The following is a 17,700-nucleotide window of genomic DNA, read 5'->3' as shown; positions in this document are numbered from 1 at the left end:
TTCTGTATTTTGAGTGCTTATTAGAAATTGTGGTGACTGTTTTGGAATGACAGTTTTCAGTGATTTCTTTTTTTCTTTGCCCAAAAGAAGTTAGAAAGCAGAGTAGTCATTCAGCCACAGAAGTGGCACAGTGGTTAGCACTGCTGTCTCATAGTGCTAGCCAAGTTCAAGTCAACTAGTCCAAGTTCACTTCCACCCTCGGGTGATTGTCTGTGTGGAGTTTGCACATTCTCCCTGTGTCAGTGTGGGTTTTCTCTGGATGCACCTACAATCCAAAACATGTAGGTTAGGTGGATTGGTCATGTTAAATTGCCCATTATGTCCACAGATGTACAGGCTCGGTGGGTTGGCTGTGGGAAATAGAGTTATTGGAATAGAATAGCACATGAGATGTCCTTCAAAGGGTCAGTAGGCCAAATGGCCTACTTCCGCACTATAGGAATTCCAGCTCTTTGAATTTATTCTGCCTTTCAATTGATCACAGCTGATCTGTACTAATTTACTTGCTTTGATTCATTTTCTTAAACTCCACATTTCTTAAACCTTTACCTATAAAAAATCTGACACTCATTTTGGATTTTCGATTGACCTAGCCTCAACAACTTTTTGGGAGGTAATTTTCCAAATTCCTTATTCCCTTTGTGGAGAGATGCTGCCTTGTGTCACCTTGAGTAGCCCTACTATAATTTTTACCACTCCTCCTTCTGGACTTCATCCCACCATAAAAGAAAGAGAATTAATTGACAATTGATCTCCCATAGCACCTAAATTAGATCACCTCTTATCCTCTATATTCTGGGAAACAGCAGCCCAATCTATACCCAAGGACAGTAAAGTCCCATTAAGACTGCACGGTAAGTTGGTCATGACCATTGTGGAAGCCAGTCAAATTTCTGTCCCTTCTGTGCACAGATTTGTCGCTAGGTTCCTACATTGACTGTAAAACACTTTGGGATACCTGTGATCTGAATTGTAATAGCCCATGATTTTATGAGCGCAAGGTGAAACTCTCAATGGCAACAATATAACTCAAGCCAGGGTACACTGGAGAAACAGTTGGGTTTGTAAAACAAGCCAACAATTTTACGGTCACTTGAACAGATCTGAGTTTTTTTAATTAAACTTAGTTGAGTTTGCATTCTTGGTGGAGTTGGAACTTTCACTCAGCGGAATACTAATAGCATGTCTTTGAGGGATGTGTGAAAATCACAACTGCTAAAGAGGGGGAACAAAAGCAGCAATTTTCAAATAAGCCCAAAAAGATACTGGATGCAGCTGGCCAGCCTGTGATTGTTGTGGCAGAAAGTTTATACAATAGTATTTACAAAAGGAAACCTCAGGCTAAAGTAATGGCAATCTTGTGCCTGTGAAACTGTGACCCACACTCATCAGTTAAGTACTCTGTGTTATGTTGGAATGAACGTGCCAATCTTGCTATGACATCTTGCATGGGCAGTTTTTCAAAACATTTGCTGCAACCTAATAATGGATTCCATGAAGCACATTTCCTGAGAAGGGGTAGAAAGAAATATAGATCCTTCCCTCTTATTTTTCCTTCAACTGACTGTATCCTTTTCAATGATAAGATCTGGGACCAACTGAATTGCTCTGCAGAGAAGTGACATAGTGTCAATGGACTGAATGAGTCCCATGCCATAATAACTAATCAACTTCTGGTAAAGTGCAGTATTGCATATACATTATACAGGGTTACACCATTACAGCGCTCCCTGCAAACTGTTACATATGTGGCAATTATACTAAAGTGTTCACATTGATACAGTCATTTAAGGATGGTTGCGAATGGGAGTTTAGCTCAGGACTCCGTTTGCACATTAGAACACGAACTGTGACATTGCTGCCTGGAGGTTATCCTGCAACACTTCAGATTTTCAGCAGGTGGAGTACAATATCGACAATAAAGCATTTTCTTTGGACCACTTTCGTGGGTCAAACATGAAGTTGTAGGTTCATGGTCACATCATATGAGATGTGTTCATGTCATGGTCACATCATATGAGATGTGTTAAGCTGATGGACACTTGTAGTAGCTAAAATGAAATGTGGACACTCATCTTGACAAAATAGATTCCTTTGGTTCAGGCGAACTCCTTTTTGAAGTTTTGTTTTCACTGACAGGAACAACCTCATGTCCTGATATGGTGTGGATGGCAACATGGCTCAGCGGTTAGCACTGCTCCCTCACGGCACTCGGGACTTGGGTTTATTCCAGCCTCAAGTGTTAGTCTGTGTAGAGTTTGCGCGTTCTGAGTGGGTTTGCTCTGGCTTCTGCCCACACTCCAAAGATGTGCAGGTTAGGTGGACTGGCCATGGGAAGTTGCCCAGAGTGTTCGGGGATGTGTAGGCTAATGGGGTTAGCCATGGTAAATGCAGGGTTATGGGGATAGGTCTGGATAGGATGCCTTTTGGAGGATTGGTGTAGACTTGCTGGGCTGAAAAGCCTGCTTCCACATTGTTGTGATTCTAATGTCTCTGGAAAATAAAATGTAAATAGCCTTCCCAGATGTTAGCAGTTGACCTTTCCATTTCAATCGAAGAGACTTAAAACATCAATGTCCGTTGGATATGCTGGCCCCACAAAGATTAACATTCAAATAAAAATAGTGAGAAGGTTACTCTAGACAGGCATGTTAATGTTCTTCATTGTGTAACAATTATCTGCCATCACCCATTTGCCATTGTAGGAATATGCCACTACTGTCACATGACTGAAACTGATTTGAAATGGCCAATATGTTATTAATGGACAAGGGTAATCTAGTAACTCAGTTTTCCTTTGATCTTCACATTCTAGACTATCTGTAGACCAACACAGGAGAGAACACCACCATAAGGGTCAACATAAACAAATAATTTGGGTTTGTTTGTTCTACCTTCCAGAAAATAGTTCTTAATTGTGAGACAACTTTGACCTTGTCTGGAAAGCCAGAAAATTGCTGCTGTTTGGGGTGAACCTGTGTGAATTCTTCACCAGAAACACATGGCCTTCATTTCTCCCCAGTGTATTGAGAGAATTCTTCAAACCTGCAATGTTTCAACTATTATCTTGAGAGCTAATTGAAAATGATGTTATTCTTGTAACTGTCAAATTTAAGTGCAAGTTGCACCTTTTAGAAATATTTTCTTATACTATATCTGAGTATCCAAAATATGTTTGTTGTGATCACATTTCAGATGATTGCAGAAATAGACATATATCCTTGCCAGAAAGACTGCTTTGAGTTTGTTAGTTCAAAACACAATGTGCAAAAGGCTAAAGCATTCCTTGTCTAAAAATGCATCCTGGTACAGCCAGGAGAGAGGGGAGCAAAGGGACAGAATGATCCCACATGCTGGCACAGTGGCTCAGTGGTTAGCATTGCCACCTCACAGCATCAGGGACGTGGGTTTGATTCCCCCTGCGGGCGGACTTTGCACATTCTCCCCATGTTTGCATGAGCTTCCAGAGTTAGAGTAGGAGGTGTGGGTCTGGGTGGGATAATCTTTGGAAGATCATTGAGACGAACAGCCTGCTTCCACACTGTAGGGATTCCATCATTCCATGATCTCTCTCATGTGTCACTACAACTTGTGCTGAGGTAGCCCTGCAAGTATACTTGACATTGACCATGCAGTACATTTCCACAGCTTTTATCCATGCCGTAGCCTTTAATATTTCTCTATTTCACGTTTTGTGGCAGCATAAGAGGAACTTGCATGTACCTACCGTGAATGATGTGAAATCTGTTGCTACAGCAGCAGACACAATTGCCCTCTAGTCAATAGTAATGCTGGATAATTAACTAAGTCTAACTCCAAAAAGGATCAATAACATCAGGTGGTCGCTGTTTAACAGAGGACAGCAAGATTCCTGATGCACAAGTTATCATTCAGACAGTAGATGAGTGAATTGTTTAAATAACCAAAATTGTGCACAAACTACATGGGGCACGCCCATCACTGTTGACAACATAATAATGAAAGAGAGACTAGGGAGACTCCGGCACACAATTTCACAGGTCAGGTCATTTTCTTATGGAGATGTTTACAGAACTCCAACAACAGTCAACTCGTGGTCAGGAGTAATGGCAAAGACAATGGTTGGGGATTGGTAATGGGGCAGGAAGCTGTAAAGGCGGATCCATCCCAAACTAAATGAAATCGGTGTAGATCGTCAGGTGTCCGAGCTTGTCGGCACAATTCCGATCGAATGAGGCTACTTCGTCTGACTGGACGCTGGCTGACGCAAACTGACCTCCCTTCGGTGCGGGGGATCGAAGAGCTTTACCGAGTGGACGCGGATGGAAGTAGGGGCTGATAATTTCCGAGTCTGAGTCGCTGGACTCTGTGCCACTGCTGATGTATCGTTCTGTTGTCTGCAGGACCTCTCTGCGTTGCAGCATCCTGTGCACTAGGTGCACATGACCCAGTTTACCAAGAGCTTGTCTCCGACCCAAGGGCAAGAAGTGAGTTTTGGGCCTTAACTCCGGCGCATGGACTAGGCCGAGGATCTTCACATCAGACTGGCTGCGAGATCTTTTGGAAGGCAGTCGAGTGTCATCCTGCTGGTTCTCCTCCTCCCGTACAGCGTTCAATGTACTGCCGTAGCTCCCCCTCATCACAGCCCGCTGGTAGAGCCCATAATTGGCTAAGAAGCCGGAAGCGGGCAAGCTGACTGGGCGGGCTATGCCCGAAAGTCGAACAATTTCTTCGTCTGTCCACATGCAGCATGTCGGTTGGAGAGAACCGTCCGTTAAACTGTCCGAATTGGGGAAACTATCGCCAAGGCATTGGCTCCCTACTGTGAACTTGGGTGAGTCCCCACATGTCAAGTCTCCTGGATCCGTTTCCTTCGTAGTACGGTTAGTCAGAAACTCTAAGCTGCTTTTTTGCAGTTGCCCTGGATTTTTCTTGACCTCAGCGTCGCTGACAGAGGGAGCAGAGAGATCGCGGCTGGAGAGAATGTCTAATGCTGGGTCCGCCTCGGGCTTGGACCTCTCCAGTTCAGTGCTGAACACAATCTCCACTGCCGACTCCTTCCTCCGTCTCTGTGCTGCCCTCGGCCCCACCTTATCCAGGACGTCTCCTAATTGCCCAACGCCCCAAAGATCATGTGGCGATCCCTTGTCCTGAATAAGACACAATTCCTCAGAGATTATCAATGAAGCAGAATGATTGGAGGCAGGGGTTGATCTTGACTTTGTGTGTTAACGTAAATGGGCAACCACAAGTTGGCAGCCCATTCAAATGGGAACTAAAAACAGGGAGTATTGGGAAGTGGGCTGCTAATTATCACCCATTTTACAAAAACCATGCAGTGTCATGTTCGATAATGATAGACGTTCAAAGAAATCAACGCTATTTTGTGATTAAAATATGGATTTAGAGATTATACCAATCTGGGATATTGTCAGAAACACCTGCAATCCAGACCTCAACCAACTGAATGCTTTTAAAAAACTTTAAGCGGGAGTAAGCCTCACACAGAACGATGATATGGCCAAGTCAAAAAACACTTGCTGATGAGCTAATCTCCCACTCAACAATGCCTTCAAATCCCAAGTACAACCATCCACTCAGTTGCACTTCCTCTGAGATACTCAGCATTACCACCTGATCTTTAGATACAGTAGAATAGAAAATAATCTATTTTTTTCTGGTCTTTTTAAAAAGATCCTCAATGACCTGGCCTGAAGCCACTGCAGTTCACGATGAAAATGGAAAAATTTCATTGACAGCATGCGTTATTGTTGTACTGATGGGCAAAAGCTCTGGAGGGTGTCTCTGGTTCTGCTCTCTTCTGTACACTGATCTCTGCTCAGTTTGTAAGATTGCGTTCCTGAGCCTGCTTTGGCTTTGATAAAAATGAGGGCAATGCATGTTTCTTTGGGTTTAATTTCAGATTTGTCAGAGAGTGAAACCTCTGACCCTATTCGGGTCTTACACTAAGTCACAATACATCAAAAACTAAATTCCTCAGAATCATATCTGGCTATTTGACATTTTGGCTTGATTTTTGAAGCAATCTTTATAAATGCAACAGTGAATTGATCACACAGTCATTTTAGAATCATTACTTCACTGACCTGCATCCCCACCTCAAGGCCCGTTCCTGCTGAATCTTCCTCAGATTGTACATTACAATGCTTCCTGAAAAACACAGATGAAGAAGACAAACATAATCATAAAGGCACAGGATTTGTACGAACATCATGCCCTCCTCTTCAAAATAACTCCATAACATCTTTTATGTCCATTTGAGAGGTCATTTGGATCTTCTGTTTAACTTCTTTTCTGAAGGATGCCCCATTAACAACACAGCTCTCTCTCAGTGCTGCACTGGACTGCTAGCCAGGATTCTGGGTTATGTTTTGAAAGTTTCGAATGGAAGGTTATCTGTCTCAGTGCTGAAAGGTCAACCTAAGTGGCTAACCTGTCTGTTTTGATGGTGTTTGCCTTGGGGATAAATGTCAGGCAATGATGCAACAAGATCTCTGATCCACCCCCTGAGCAGGAAAGGTTTGTCTTTGTTTCATCTGAGATCCAGTGGGTCTGAGTCCTTCAAATGCTCCGCTGTCACTTTGAATGTCTCCCACTTCGCCAACCATCTAGCTGAGGACCACCTGGCACTTAATTAGAGCAGGTTGAGAAGCTATGCACTGTGAAGTTCATGGAATCCCTTCAGTGTGCAAGCAGGCCGTTCAGCTCATTGAGTCCATGCCAACACTCTGCAGAGCAGCCCACCCAAACCCACCCCTTCCCTGTAATAATAAGGTGTAGAGCTGGATGAACACAGCAGACCAAGCAGCATCAGAGGAGCAAGAAGGCTGGCGTATCGGGCCTAGACCTCTCTGTAACCCTGGGTAACAGCATATTTAAACATTTGTGATGAGGTTTTGAATAGATTCTCCATCATATGCAGGCAAACCTATGAGGGATCATAGAATCATCACAGTGGGGAAACAGGCCATTCAGCCCATCAAATCCATACCAACCCTCCGAAGAGCATTCCACTCAGACCCACACCCTTACCCTATCCCTGTAACCCTGCATTTCCCATAGCTAATCCACCTAGCCTGCACATTCCTGGACATCATGAGCAATTTAGCTTGGCCAGTCCACATAACCTGCACATTTTTAGACTATGGGAGTAAACTGGAGCACCCGGAGGAAATTCATGCAGACATGAGAAAACTCCTCACAGACAGTTCCACAAGGGTGGAATCAAACCTAAGGCTTTGGCACTGTGAGTCAACAGTGCTATCCTCTGACCTACCGTGCCCCCCTATTACAGTTGATGGACAATTGTAATCTATGGAGCAACTGAGACCATCCAGACAGTAAGGACACATAGAACTCACTCGCACCTGATGTAGTTGAACCAGTTGAACAGTACAGGTGGCTTTAAAGAGAAGCCAGGTAAGCAGATGAAGGAGAAAGGAACAGGATGATATAATAATATCTGATGGACAAATGTGGATCCAGGGAGGACCATGGGGAGCCTCATCCTGCTGGACTGATTGACCAGGTTCAATGATCATCAAAATGTCATGTAAGGAACAAGTGATGCCTCTGAATTTTGAGATGGACAGTCTGTTGAATCTTACCTTTGAAATGGCACCTTCTTAAAATCTCCTTTGCTAAGATAGTCAGCCAGTTGCTTTTGAGTTCTTCCACTGAAACAAAGTTAAAGAGGAAAAGTTACACAAAGAACTTCCCTTTACATATCACCTTTCATGACCTAGGTATCCTTCACAGCGCACCCCCCCCCACCACTAAAATACCTTTGCATATCAAGCTGTCACAGAAATGTGAAAAATAAATAGATCTTCTGTCTTCATGATTCTGCTTGGTAGGAAATTACTGGGCAGAGTGGTAGGGAGAGCTCATAGAATCATAGAATCTCTACAGTGCAGATAGAGGTCATTTGGCCCATCGAGTCTGCACTGACTCTCCAAAAAGCATCCCCATCTAGCCGCTCCGCAGCATATCCCTGTAACCCCGCATTTCCCATGGGTAACCCAGATGTCCAGCGATGTGCAGGCTATTATATGCAATCTAGCATGGCTAAGCCACCTGACCTGCATATCTTTGGACTATGGGAGGAAATCACAGCACCCAGAGGAAACTCTTGCAAAGGTGAGAAGAATATGCAAACGCCGCACAGTCGCCCGCGGGTGGAATCAAACCCAGGTCCGTGGTGCTAACCGTTGTGCCACCATCTTGCTCTTCCTCCAATTTGTGCCATAGGATCTTTTGCATCCACTTGAAGGGGCAACGGAGCTTTGGTTTAACATGTCTCCTGAATGGCTTTCAGTGCTGTGCTGAGCGTGTTAACCAGGATCCTGTACAATCGTCAAAAATTACAATACAGAAGGAGGCCAGTCAACCCATTGTGTCTGTACTGGCTCCTAAAAGAGCTACTCAGCTAGTCCCACTCACCAGCCCTATTTCCATAGCCCTCTGGATTCATCACTTTCAAATATATATCCAGCTTTCTTTTGAAGCCTCCTATGGAATCTGCCCCCACCACTCTCCCAGGCAGCTCAGTCCAAATCCTAACGACTATCTGATTAAAGAAGCTTCTTCTCATCTCACTACTAGCTTTGCTGCTGGTAATCTTGAAATTGTGACTGCTGGTTCCTAACATACCAGCTAGTGGAAACAGAGTTTGCTTCTTTACCCTGTCAAAATTGTTCATAATTTTGAATGGCTCAATAAGGTCGCCTCTCAATCTTTTCTGCTCCAAGGAGAATAAGTCCAATCTTTCTAATCTTTCCTTGTATCTAAAAGCCTCCATTCCTGGTACCATTCTAGTAAAAGCCTTTTGCATATTGCCCAGGGCTTTAACATCCTTCCTTAAGTAGGATACCCAGAACCAAACCAATGTTCCAAATGTGATCTGACCAATGATTTGTAGAGGTGTAGTGTCACGTCATTTCATTTATACTTGATTTATAAACCCAAGAATCCCATAAGCCTTCTTAATAACTGTTTCAATTTGCCTGGCCACCTTCAGAGAATCATGCACGTGAACCCTGAAGTCCCACTGTTCCTGTACTGCCCTCAATGTTGTACCATTAAGCCTGGATGTCTCTCCATGTTTGTTCTGCAAAATTGCATTATGTCACATTTCTCTACATTGAATTTCATTGGCCCAAGTGTCTGCTCATTTAGCCAATTTGTCAATGTCTCTCTGAAGTCACTCAGCAACATCGTCTCAATTCACTATTCTGCTTAGCTTAGTATCATCTGCAAATTCAGGTATTTTGCCCTCAACACCCTTTTCAAAATTGTTTTTATGACTCAAGTGTCCCATCACCTGTCCTTGGAAAACAGCACTTTCAACTCATCTCCAATCTGAGAAATGCCCATCTATGCCTACCCTGTCTTCCAATTTATTGACAATTTCTAATCCATGCTACCAAGGACCCAATCATTTTTAATTTGCTAACCTACCTGCCATGTGGCTTTCGGAAAATCCAGATATACAACATCCACAGCACTCTTATCCATTGCCTGTGTTACCTCAACAATGAAATCAATTAAATTTGTCAGACATGGCCTGCCCTTGACTGTCTAGTATTAACTTACTTTCCTCTGAGTGTATATTTAATTTATCCCACATAATGGCTTCCATCATTGTTGTCAAGCTGACAGGCATACCTGGGTATAGGAGCAGAGAGGTCCTTCTGCAGCTGTACAGGGCCTTGGTGAGACCACACCTGGAGTATTGTTCGCAGTTTTGGTCTCCAAATTTGAGGAAGGACATTCTGGCTATTGAGGGAGTGCAGCGTAGGTTCATGAGGTCAATTCCCGGAATGGCGGGACTATCATATGTTGAAAGATTGGAGCGATTGGGCTTGTACACACTTGAGTTTAGAAAGATGAGAGAGGATCTGACTGAGGCGTATAAGATTATTAAGCGATTGGACACTCTGGAGGCAGGAAGTATGTTTCCGTTGTTGGGGGAGTCCAGAACCAGAGGACACAGTTTAAAAATAAAGGGTAGGCCATTTAGAACAGATTTGAGGAGAAACTTCTTCACCCAGAGAGTGGTAGATATATGGAATGTTCTGCCCCAGAAGGCAGTGGAGGCCAAGTCTCTGGATAGTTTCAAGAAAGAGATAGATAGAGCTCTTAAAGATAGTGGAATCAAGGGTTATGGGGATAAGGCAGGAACAGAATACTGATTGTGGATGATCAGCCATGATCATAATGAATGTTGGTGCTGGCTTGAAGGGCCAAATGGACTACTCCTGCACCTATTGTCTATTGTCCTGGGTTGTCTTTGCATCTTTCTTAAACAACGGTATCACATTTGCAATCTTCCAGGATATCCAGGACGTATCCCATTTGGGCTTGGCGACTTCTCTATCTGGACTGCTGCCAGCTTTTTTAGCTCCTCTTCTTCATCTATCACTGTGCTGTTCAGTTGCTCGATATTTATATTTTCAACTGAATCATTGTTACCATTTTCTAATTTGTTAAAGATTGCAGAAAAGTATTCATTTAGTACCTTCTGCCACACCCTTTACTTCTACGAACGTCATACTCTGCTTGTTCCTATGGACCACGCTCTATCCTTCACTAATCTTTTCCTATTAATATATTTGAAGAAAGTTTTACTAATTGTTTTAGTGCAGCCTGCCAGCCTTTCCTTATGTTTCCTCTTATTCTTATGCATTCCAGCCTTAGCCTGTCTTCTGTGTTTGAGATAGTCTTCCTGATTTCTATTGCTGAATATATTCCATATGGATCATACGCCTCCTTTTTGTTCCTTATTTTTCTCATCAGTATCCTTATGTGTCGTATTCAATGGCTCGGTTTTTCTGTGTTTGATAATGTAATTTGATTTACTATTGGTGTTTGTCATCCTTGATTACAGAAGCTTGAAGATGGACTCAGAGAAAAGCAAATTTTATTTATTCATGGGAAGTGGGCATTACTGACTGGGCTAGCATTTGTTGCCTGTCACTAGTTGCCTTTGAGAACGTGGTGGGGACTTGTCTTCTTGAAATGTTGCAATCCATGTTCTGTGGATAGGTCCACAATGCCATTAGAGAGTGAATTCCAGGATATTGACCCAGCAACATTGAAGGAGTGGCAATATATTTCTAAGTCCGTAAGACCATAAGATATAAAAGCAGAATTAGGTAGCCCATCGAGGTTTCTCCAACATTCAATCACAACTGACACATTTCTCAACCCCCATTCTCCCCATAACTCTTGATCCCCCTCACCGATCAAGGACCTCTCTATCTAGGCCCTCCGCTTCTTCCTGTCCCACAGACCCGACCAGTCAGCCTCCACCGACACCCTCATCTGCCTAGCCGAACTCATCCTCACACTCAACAACTTCTCTTTCGATTCCTTCCACTTCCTACAGACAAAGGGGGTGGCCATGGGTACCCACATGGGCCCAAGCTATGCCCGCCTCTTTGTAAATTATGTGGAACTGTCCCTTTTCACCCCCAAACTGGCCGTAAATCCCACCTCTTCCTCCATTACATTGATGACTGTATCGGCATCGCCTCATACTCCCAAAGGGAGATCGAACAGTTCATCCACTTCACCACCGCCTTCCACTCCAACCTCAAGTTCACCTGGACCATCTCCAATGCACCCCTCACCTTCCTGGACCTTTCTGCCTCCAGCTCAGACTACCACCTACAAACTGATGTCCATTTCAAGCCCACCGACTCCCACAGCTACCTGGAATACACCTCCTCCCACCCACCTTCCTGCAAAAATTCCATCCCCTATTCCCAATTCCTTCGCCTCTGCCGCATCTGCTCCCAGGATGAGGCATTCCACTCCCGTACATCCCAGATGTCCTTGTTCTTCAAGGACCGCAACTTTCCCCCTGCAGTGTTCGAGAACGCCCTTGACCGTGTCTCCCGCATTTCCCGCACCTCATTGCTCACACCCCGCCCACACAATAACCACCAAAAGAGAATCCCCCTAGTCCTCACATACCACCCCACCAACCTTCGGATACAACACATCATCCTCCAACATTTCCGCCATCTATAATCTGACCCCACCACAAAAGACATTTTTTCAACCCCACCCTAGTCTGCCTTCTGGAGAGATTACTCTCTCCGTGACTTCCTTGTCCGCTCCACATCCCCTCCAACCCCACCACACCCAGCATTTTCCGTGCAACCGCAGAAAGTGCTACACCTGCCCCCACACCTCCTCCGTCACCCCCACCCCGGCTTTCCACATCAAGCAGATGTTCACCTGCACATCCGCCAATGTGGTATACTACATCCGCTGTACACGGTGTGGCTACCTCTACATTGGGGAAACCAAGTGGAGTCTTGGGGACCATTTAGCAGAACACCTACGCTCAGTTTGCAATAAAAAACTGCACCTCCCACTCGCGAATCATTTCAACTTCCCCTCCCATTCCGCAGACAACTTGTCCATCCTGGGCCTCCTGCAGGCCCATAATGATGCCACCTGTAGGTTGCAGGAACAGCAACTCATATTCCACTTGGGAACCCTGCAGCCCAATGGTATCAATGTGGATTTCACCAGCTTCAAAATCTCCCCTCTCCACACTGCAACCCAAAACCAGCCCAGCTCATCCCCACCTGCCTAACCTGTTCTTCTTCTCACCTATCCCCTCCTCCCACCTCAAGCCACACCTCCATTTCCTACCTACTAACCTCATCCCACCCCCTTGACCTGCCCATCCTCCCCAGACAGACCTATCCCTTCCCTACTTCTCCCCCCACCCCCATACTCTCCTCACCACCTATCTTCTCCTCTATCCATCTTCGGTCCGCCTCCCCCTCTCTCCCTATTTATTTCAGAATCTTCTCCCCATCGCCCTTTTCTGATGAAGGGTCTAGGCCCGAAACGTCAGCTTTTGTAGTCCTAACATGCTGCTTCGCCTGCTGTGTTCATCCAGATCCACACTTTGTTATCTCTTAACCTATCTATCTCTGACTTGAATATACTCAATAACCTGGCCTCCACAGTCGTCTGTGCAAAGAGTTCCACAAATTCGTCACCCTCTGGCTGAAGACATTCATCCTCATCTCAGTTCTAAAGGGTCATTCCTTCACTCTGAAGCTGTGCCCTTAAGTCCTAGTCTCTTCTACTAGTGGAAACATCTTCTGCACATCCATCCTATCCAGGCCTCTCAGAATTCTGTACATTTCAGTGAGGTCCCCCTGCATCCTTCTAAGTTCCATCCAGTACAGATCCAGAATCCTCAACCACTCCTCATATGACAAGCTGTTTCATCTCGGGATCATTCTTGTGAACCTCCTCTGGAACCCCCTCCAATGCGAGCATATCCTTCTTTAGTTATCGGGCTCAAGTCTACTCATAAAATTCCAGATATAGTCTGACCAAAATCTTATACGGCTTCAGCAGTACATCTCTGCTGTTGTATTCCATCCTGCTTGAAATTGCATTAATGTTTCATTTGACTTCCCAAATACCAACTGAAACTGCTTGTTAACCTTAAGAAGCAGGACCTGAACTAGAACTCCATAGTCCATTGTTACTTCAGATTTCCAAAGTCTTTCCCTGTTTGAAAACAGTCCACAATTCCATTCTTCTTACAAAAGTGCATTACTTCACACTTTCCCATATTTTAGTCCATCGGCCACTTTTTCGCAGGATGGTGAGTGGCTTGAAGGGAAACTTGCCAGTCGTGGTGTTCCCATGTATTTGCAGTCCTTGTCCATCTAGAAGTGATCATGGGTTTGGAAGGTGCTGCCTAAGGAGCTTTGCTGAATGTCTGTATTGGATGTTATAGATGCTACACACTGCTGTGACTGAGCACTGGGAACAACTAGAAGAGCCAAAGTGTGTTTTAGACAGGATAAAACATTGTGAATAAATAGATCGATCTAGTACAATCTCTGCATAGGTCTGAAATGTAAGATATTCTATGTATTTGATTCTAAGGAGTGGTGTTTGAACTGCGACCTTTTAAATCTGAGGCAAGAGCTATGTCTGACATTATAGACTGAAATTTGTTCCTGAACAGCCGAATTTAACATCAGAGGGAAATGTGATATTTCAATGCAATAAGAAACAGTATCCTTAGGGACAATTCTGCGCAGTACCTGTATCGAAAGTTGGAACCTTTGCTGCAAAGTATAGGCTTGGGTTTTGATTTGGGTTCTTCAGGGAGCCTAAAGAAAGCATGATATTCAACACAGGTCTTCCAGAACTGCTTGCACACATTACGACTTGCCATCAGAAATTCCAAAGAATCCTTGCATGAGGCAGTCTGTCATTGTTGAACAGAGGGCATGTTATTAGACAAGGCATCACTTGATGCACTAATCTCAAGTGATGACTGAAGTAAAAGCAAACCTTACAAAAATGTTGGAGTGGAGCTTGATAAAGAAATGTTTCTTCTTAAAACTCAATTTGCGTATTTTGGCCCAGTTGAATGTATTGATCTTTGTCTTGCCCTGGAATGAAAGTTGGAAATATAAATCCACCCTGTCACAACAGCAATTTGTATTTGTAAAGGATCTTTGTCATTGTAAAACATCCCTCAGCACTTCACTGGAGCTTAATGAGGTAATTAGATACAAATGACTGAACACTTTAGCAAAGAGGTAGATTTTGATCAGACTTACAGACATACAGGTCATAGACTTGTACAGCATGCAAACAGACCCTTTGGTCCAACTTGTCATGCTGACCAGGTATCCTAAACTCATCTTGTCCCATTCGTCAACACTTGGCCCTCTAAATCCTTCCTATTCATATACCCATCCAAATGCCTTTTAAATGTTGTCATTGTACCCACCTCCAATACTTCTTCTGGCAGCTCATTCCATACACGCAGAACTCACTGCATGAAAAAGCTACTCCTCAGATCCTTTTTAAATCTTTCCCTTCTCATCTTGAATCAATGGCCTCTAGTTTTGGACTCCCCCACCCTGGAAATAAAAACCTTGGCTCTTCCCCTATCTATGCCCCACATAATTTTATAAACTTCTACAAGTCACCCCTCAGCCTCCAAATCTCCAGAGGAATTAGCCCCAGCCTTTCAGCCTCTCTCTACAGCCTAAACCCTCCAAACCCCGCAACATCCTTGTTAATCTTTTCTCCACCCTTTCAAGTTGAACAACATCTTTCCTCTGCCAGGGAGACCAGAAGTGAACACAGCATTCTAAAAGTAGCCTAACCAATGTCCTGTACATCTGCAACATGACCTCCCAACTCCTTTATTCAATGCACTTACAATGAGAAGAGAGAATTGTGAGGGAGAGAAGCTGCATGGCACACAAATTGGGCATGGCTGTCGACCACTTTATGCCTTAACTGTGCTCTGCCATTCAATACTATCACAGTGATCTGATTACTCCTCATTTCCACCCACCCCTCGTAACCTTTCACCCTTTTTCTTATCAAAAATTTAGAGAGGGAACTTTAGCATTTACCACTAGAGGCAGAGCCACTACGGTGTGAAGGAACAGGAATGGGGGATGTGGTGCTGGTGGCAGACAAGAGGCTGGAACTGAGAGGGGCAGTTTTCATTGGATTCTAGGTTTGGGATATCCTGCAGGTGCACAGGAGCTGAATGTGTTGGCATGGGTTCCAGTTCTGTTTTGAGGATCTCAGTTCAATATTTATGGTTAGCCTTTGTTGGTTAACAGGAAAACAAATGACATTTTCTGTCCACGGGACTCTAGGATCTTTGTCAGTGTTTCAGAATCTAACCCTGTCTGATTCATCTGGATTCCATGAAAATTGGTATTCAACAACCTTTGTTACAAACAGCCTGAACAGAAAAGCTCCTCTATATAATGAAACACAAGAACATCCAACATAACAATTAGGACGTTCTAGTCAGACACTCAAGGCAATTCATGTCACACATGAAGAACATTTCTCTTCACAATGGCTTACAACATTCACTGGGTTTAACCTACCTGAAAGACCAATATGCCCATGTGTAAAACAGCCAGATTGATCTGTGTTCCCTCACCATCATTGGCTGGATGGAGCCTGACACCATACATCTCCAGCTTCCGTGCTGTGTCGAGAAGGCGAATGTCAGAAGTTGCTGAGGTCAGCCCTCTGTGCAAAGGTCAAATGTTCATTCATTAACAATGAGCAAAGTATCTCACTAAGACTGCAGAAATCCTGAAACGATGGGATTGCATGGAGCCTGTTACAAATTGAATATCAGACCCGAAATAGATTGGTTTGAAAGTTGTGAGCATTCCACGTTCGATCTCGATCGAAATATGTTTTGTGTGTATTAGTCCAGTGAACCGGACAAGTCAGTTTTGGTGAAGCAGAGAAGATTTTTGTCAATTCATTCTCAGATATGGCTGAGTTCATTCTCTCATATGGCCAATCTTTATTGGCCATTTCTAGTCATCTTTGGTAAGGTGAAGTCAGGGCTTCCTGTGAAGTCGATATGTAGGTTTTTCCAATTTTTAATTCATTATTAGATGTCTCACTGACAAGGCCAGAATATTTGCTCATTCTGAATTACCCTTGAAAAGATGGTGGTGAACTATTTTCTAGAATCATCCGGTATATATATACCCCAGACCTATTAGGGAGAGAATTGCAGAATTTTGAGACTGTCACAGTGAAGGAACAGCAACATATTTCTAAGTCAGGATAGTGCAGGACTTGGAGGCGAAATTGCAGATGGTGGAGCTCCCATGTATCCCTTGTTCCTCTACTTGTTAAAGGCCATGAATTTGGAAGATATTGTTGAAGGAGGTTTGATGATTGTTATAGTGCATGTTGTAGAAGGTACACAGTGTTGCCAATATGCATATATGGAGAAGAGAGTGAATGATGAAGGTGATGAATGACAATGCCATTGAATATTGAGGAGAGATTGTTAAGTTTTGTGGTATGAATGTTACTTGCCATTTATCAGCCCCAGATTGATAACTGTCCAGGTCTTGCTGCATATGAACTTGGTCTGCTTCTGCAGCTGAGGAATTGCAAATGGTGCTGAACACTCTCCAATGATTAAAAATCATCTCCACTTCTGACCTTATGATGGAGGTCATTAATGAAGCAACTAAAGATGGGTGGGCCTAGGACACTACCCTGATGAAGTCCTGGAGCTGAGTTGACTGACTTCCAACAAACAGAACCATTGTCCTTTGTACATGCCTGAAATGGTTGACACATTTTCACTCTGAATGCTGCCCTTACTGGGAATCATCATTACCATGGCTGATGAGGGTAACGGTTCCTGAGATATTAACATGTTTCGTTCATTCTACTGATACTACTCACAGTCTGTGAAAGGAAACAAGATGTTCTCTTTCAGCTTTCAGAGAGAGCAGATATATCTGTACCACTTCTGTAAAGTCCTGGTAATCATGCTTGACCAAATCCAAGTGTAATTATTTTGAGCATAAGCTAATTTTTGATATCTAATAACAGTGTCATCTGTACACATTCTACAGGCATGTAACTTCTACAACTAATCACTGGATAGGCCCAAGACAAAGGAGAATTGAAGACAGCAAACTATCTGAAACAGTCCTTATCCAAGTACTACAGACTGATACCAAATACAAATGCCACAAGGCACCAACAGTTTTCATCTTGGGAAACACCACGTGGGTTGCAATGGTTTAAATCTGATGATGACCACATGAAAAAACAAAGAAAAAAACAGAGAAAAGAAGAATAAAATCAAGCAAGTTATTTACCACTTTAGGAGCATTACCA

General features: G+C 43.7%; 1 protein-coding gene across 1 annotated transcript in view; it reads right to left on the bottom strand.

Moving 5' to 3' along the window:
- Positions 1–3,906: 3,906 nt before the first annotated feature.
- LOC125458943 (FERM domain-containing protein 7) overlaps positions 3,907–17,700 on the bottom strand; it is a 64,946-nt gene continuing 51,152 nt past the window's right edge. The window contains exons 8-13 of the mRNA XM_048544799.2: positions 15,921–16,068; positions 14,352–14,447; positions 14,094–14,260; positions 7,608–7,676; positions 6,087–6,150; positions 3,907–5,129 (exon numbers count right to left, since the gene is read on the bottom strand). Of these exons, the coding sequence (XP_048400756.1) occupies positions 4,152–5,129; positions 6,087–6,150; positions 7,608–7,676; positions 14,094–14,260; positions 14,352–14,447; positions 15,921–16,068 (1,522 nt within the window). The 3' untranslated portion in view covers positions 3,907–4,151. The remainder of the gene's footprint in view (positions 5,130–6,086; positions 6,151–7,607; positions 7,677–14,093; positions 14,261–14,351; positions 14,448–15,920; positions 16,069–17,700) is intronic.

Source organism: Stegostoma tigrinum, chromosome 15 (assembly GCF_030684315.1).
Source record: "Stegostoma tigrinum isolate sSteTig4 chromosome 15, sSteTig4.hap1, whole genome shotgun sequence".
Lineage (NCBI taxonomy): Eukaryota > Metazoa > Chordata > Chondrichthyes > Orectolobiformes > Stegostomatidae > Stegostoma > Stegostoma tigrinum.
The sequence above is the reverse complement of the archived record's forward strand: the minus strand, read 5'-3'. Positions and strand labels throughout refer to the sequence as shown.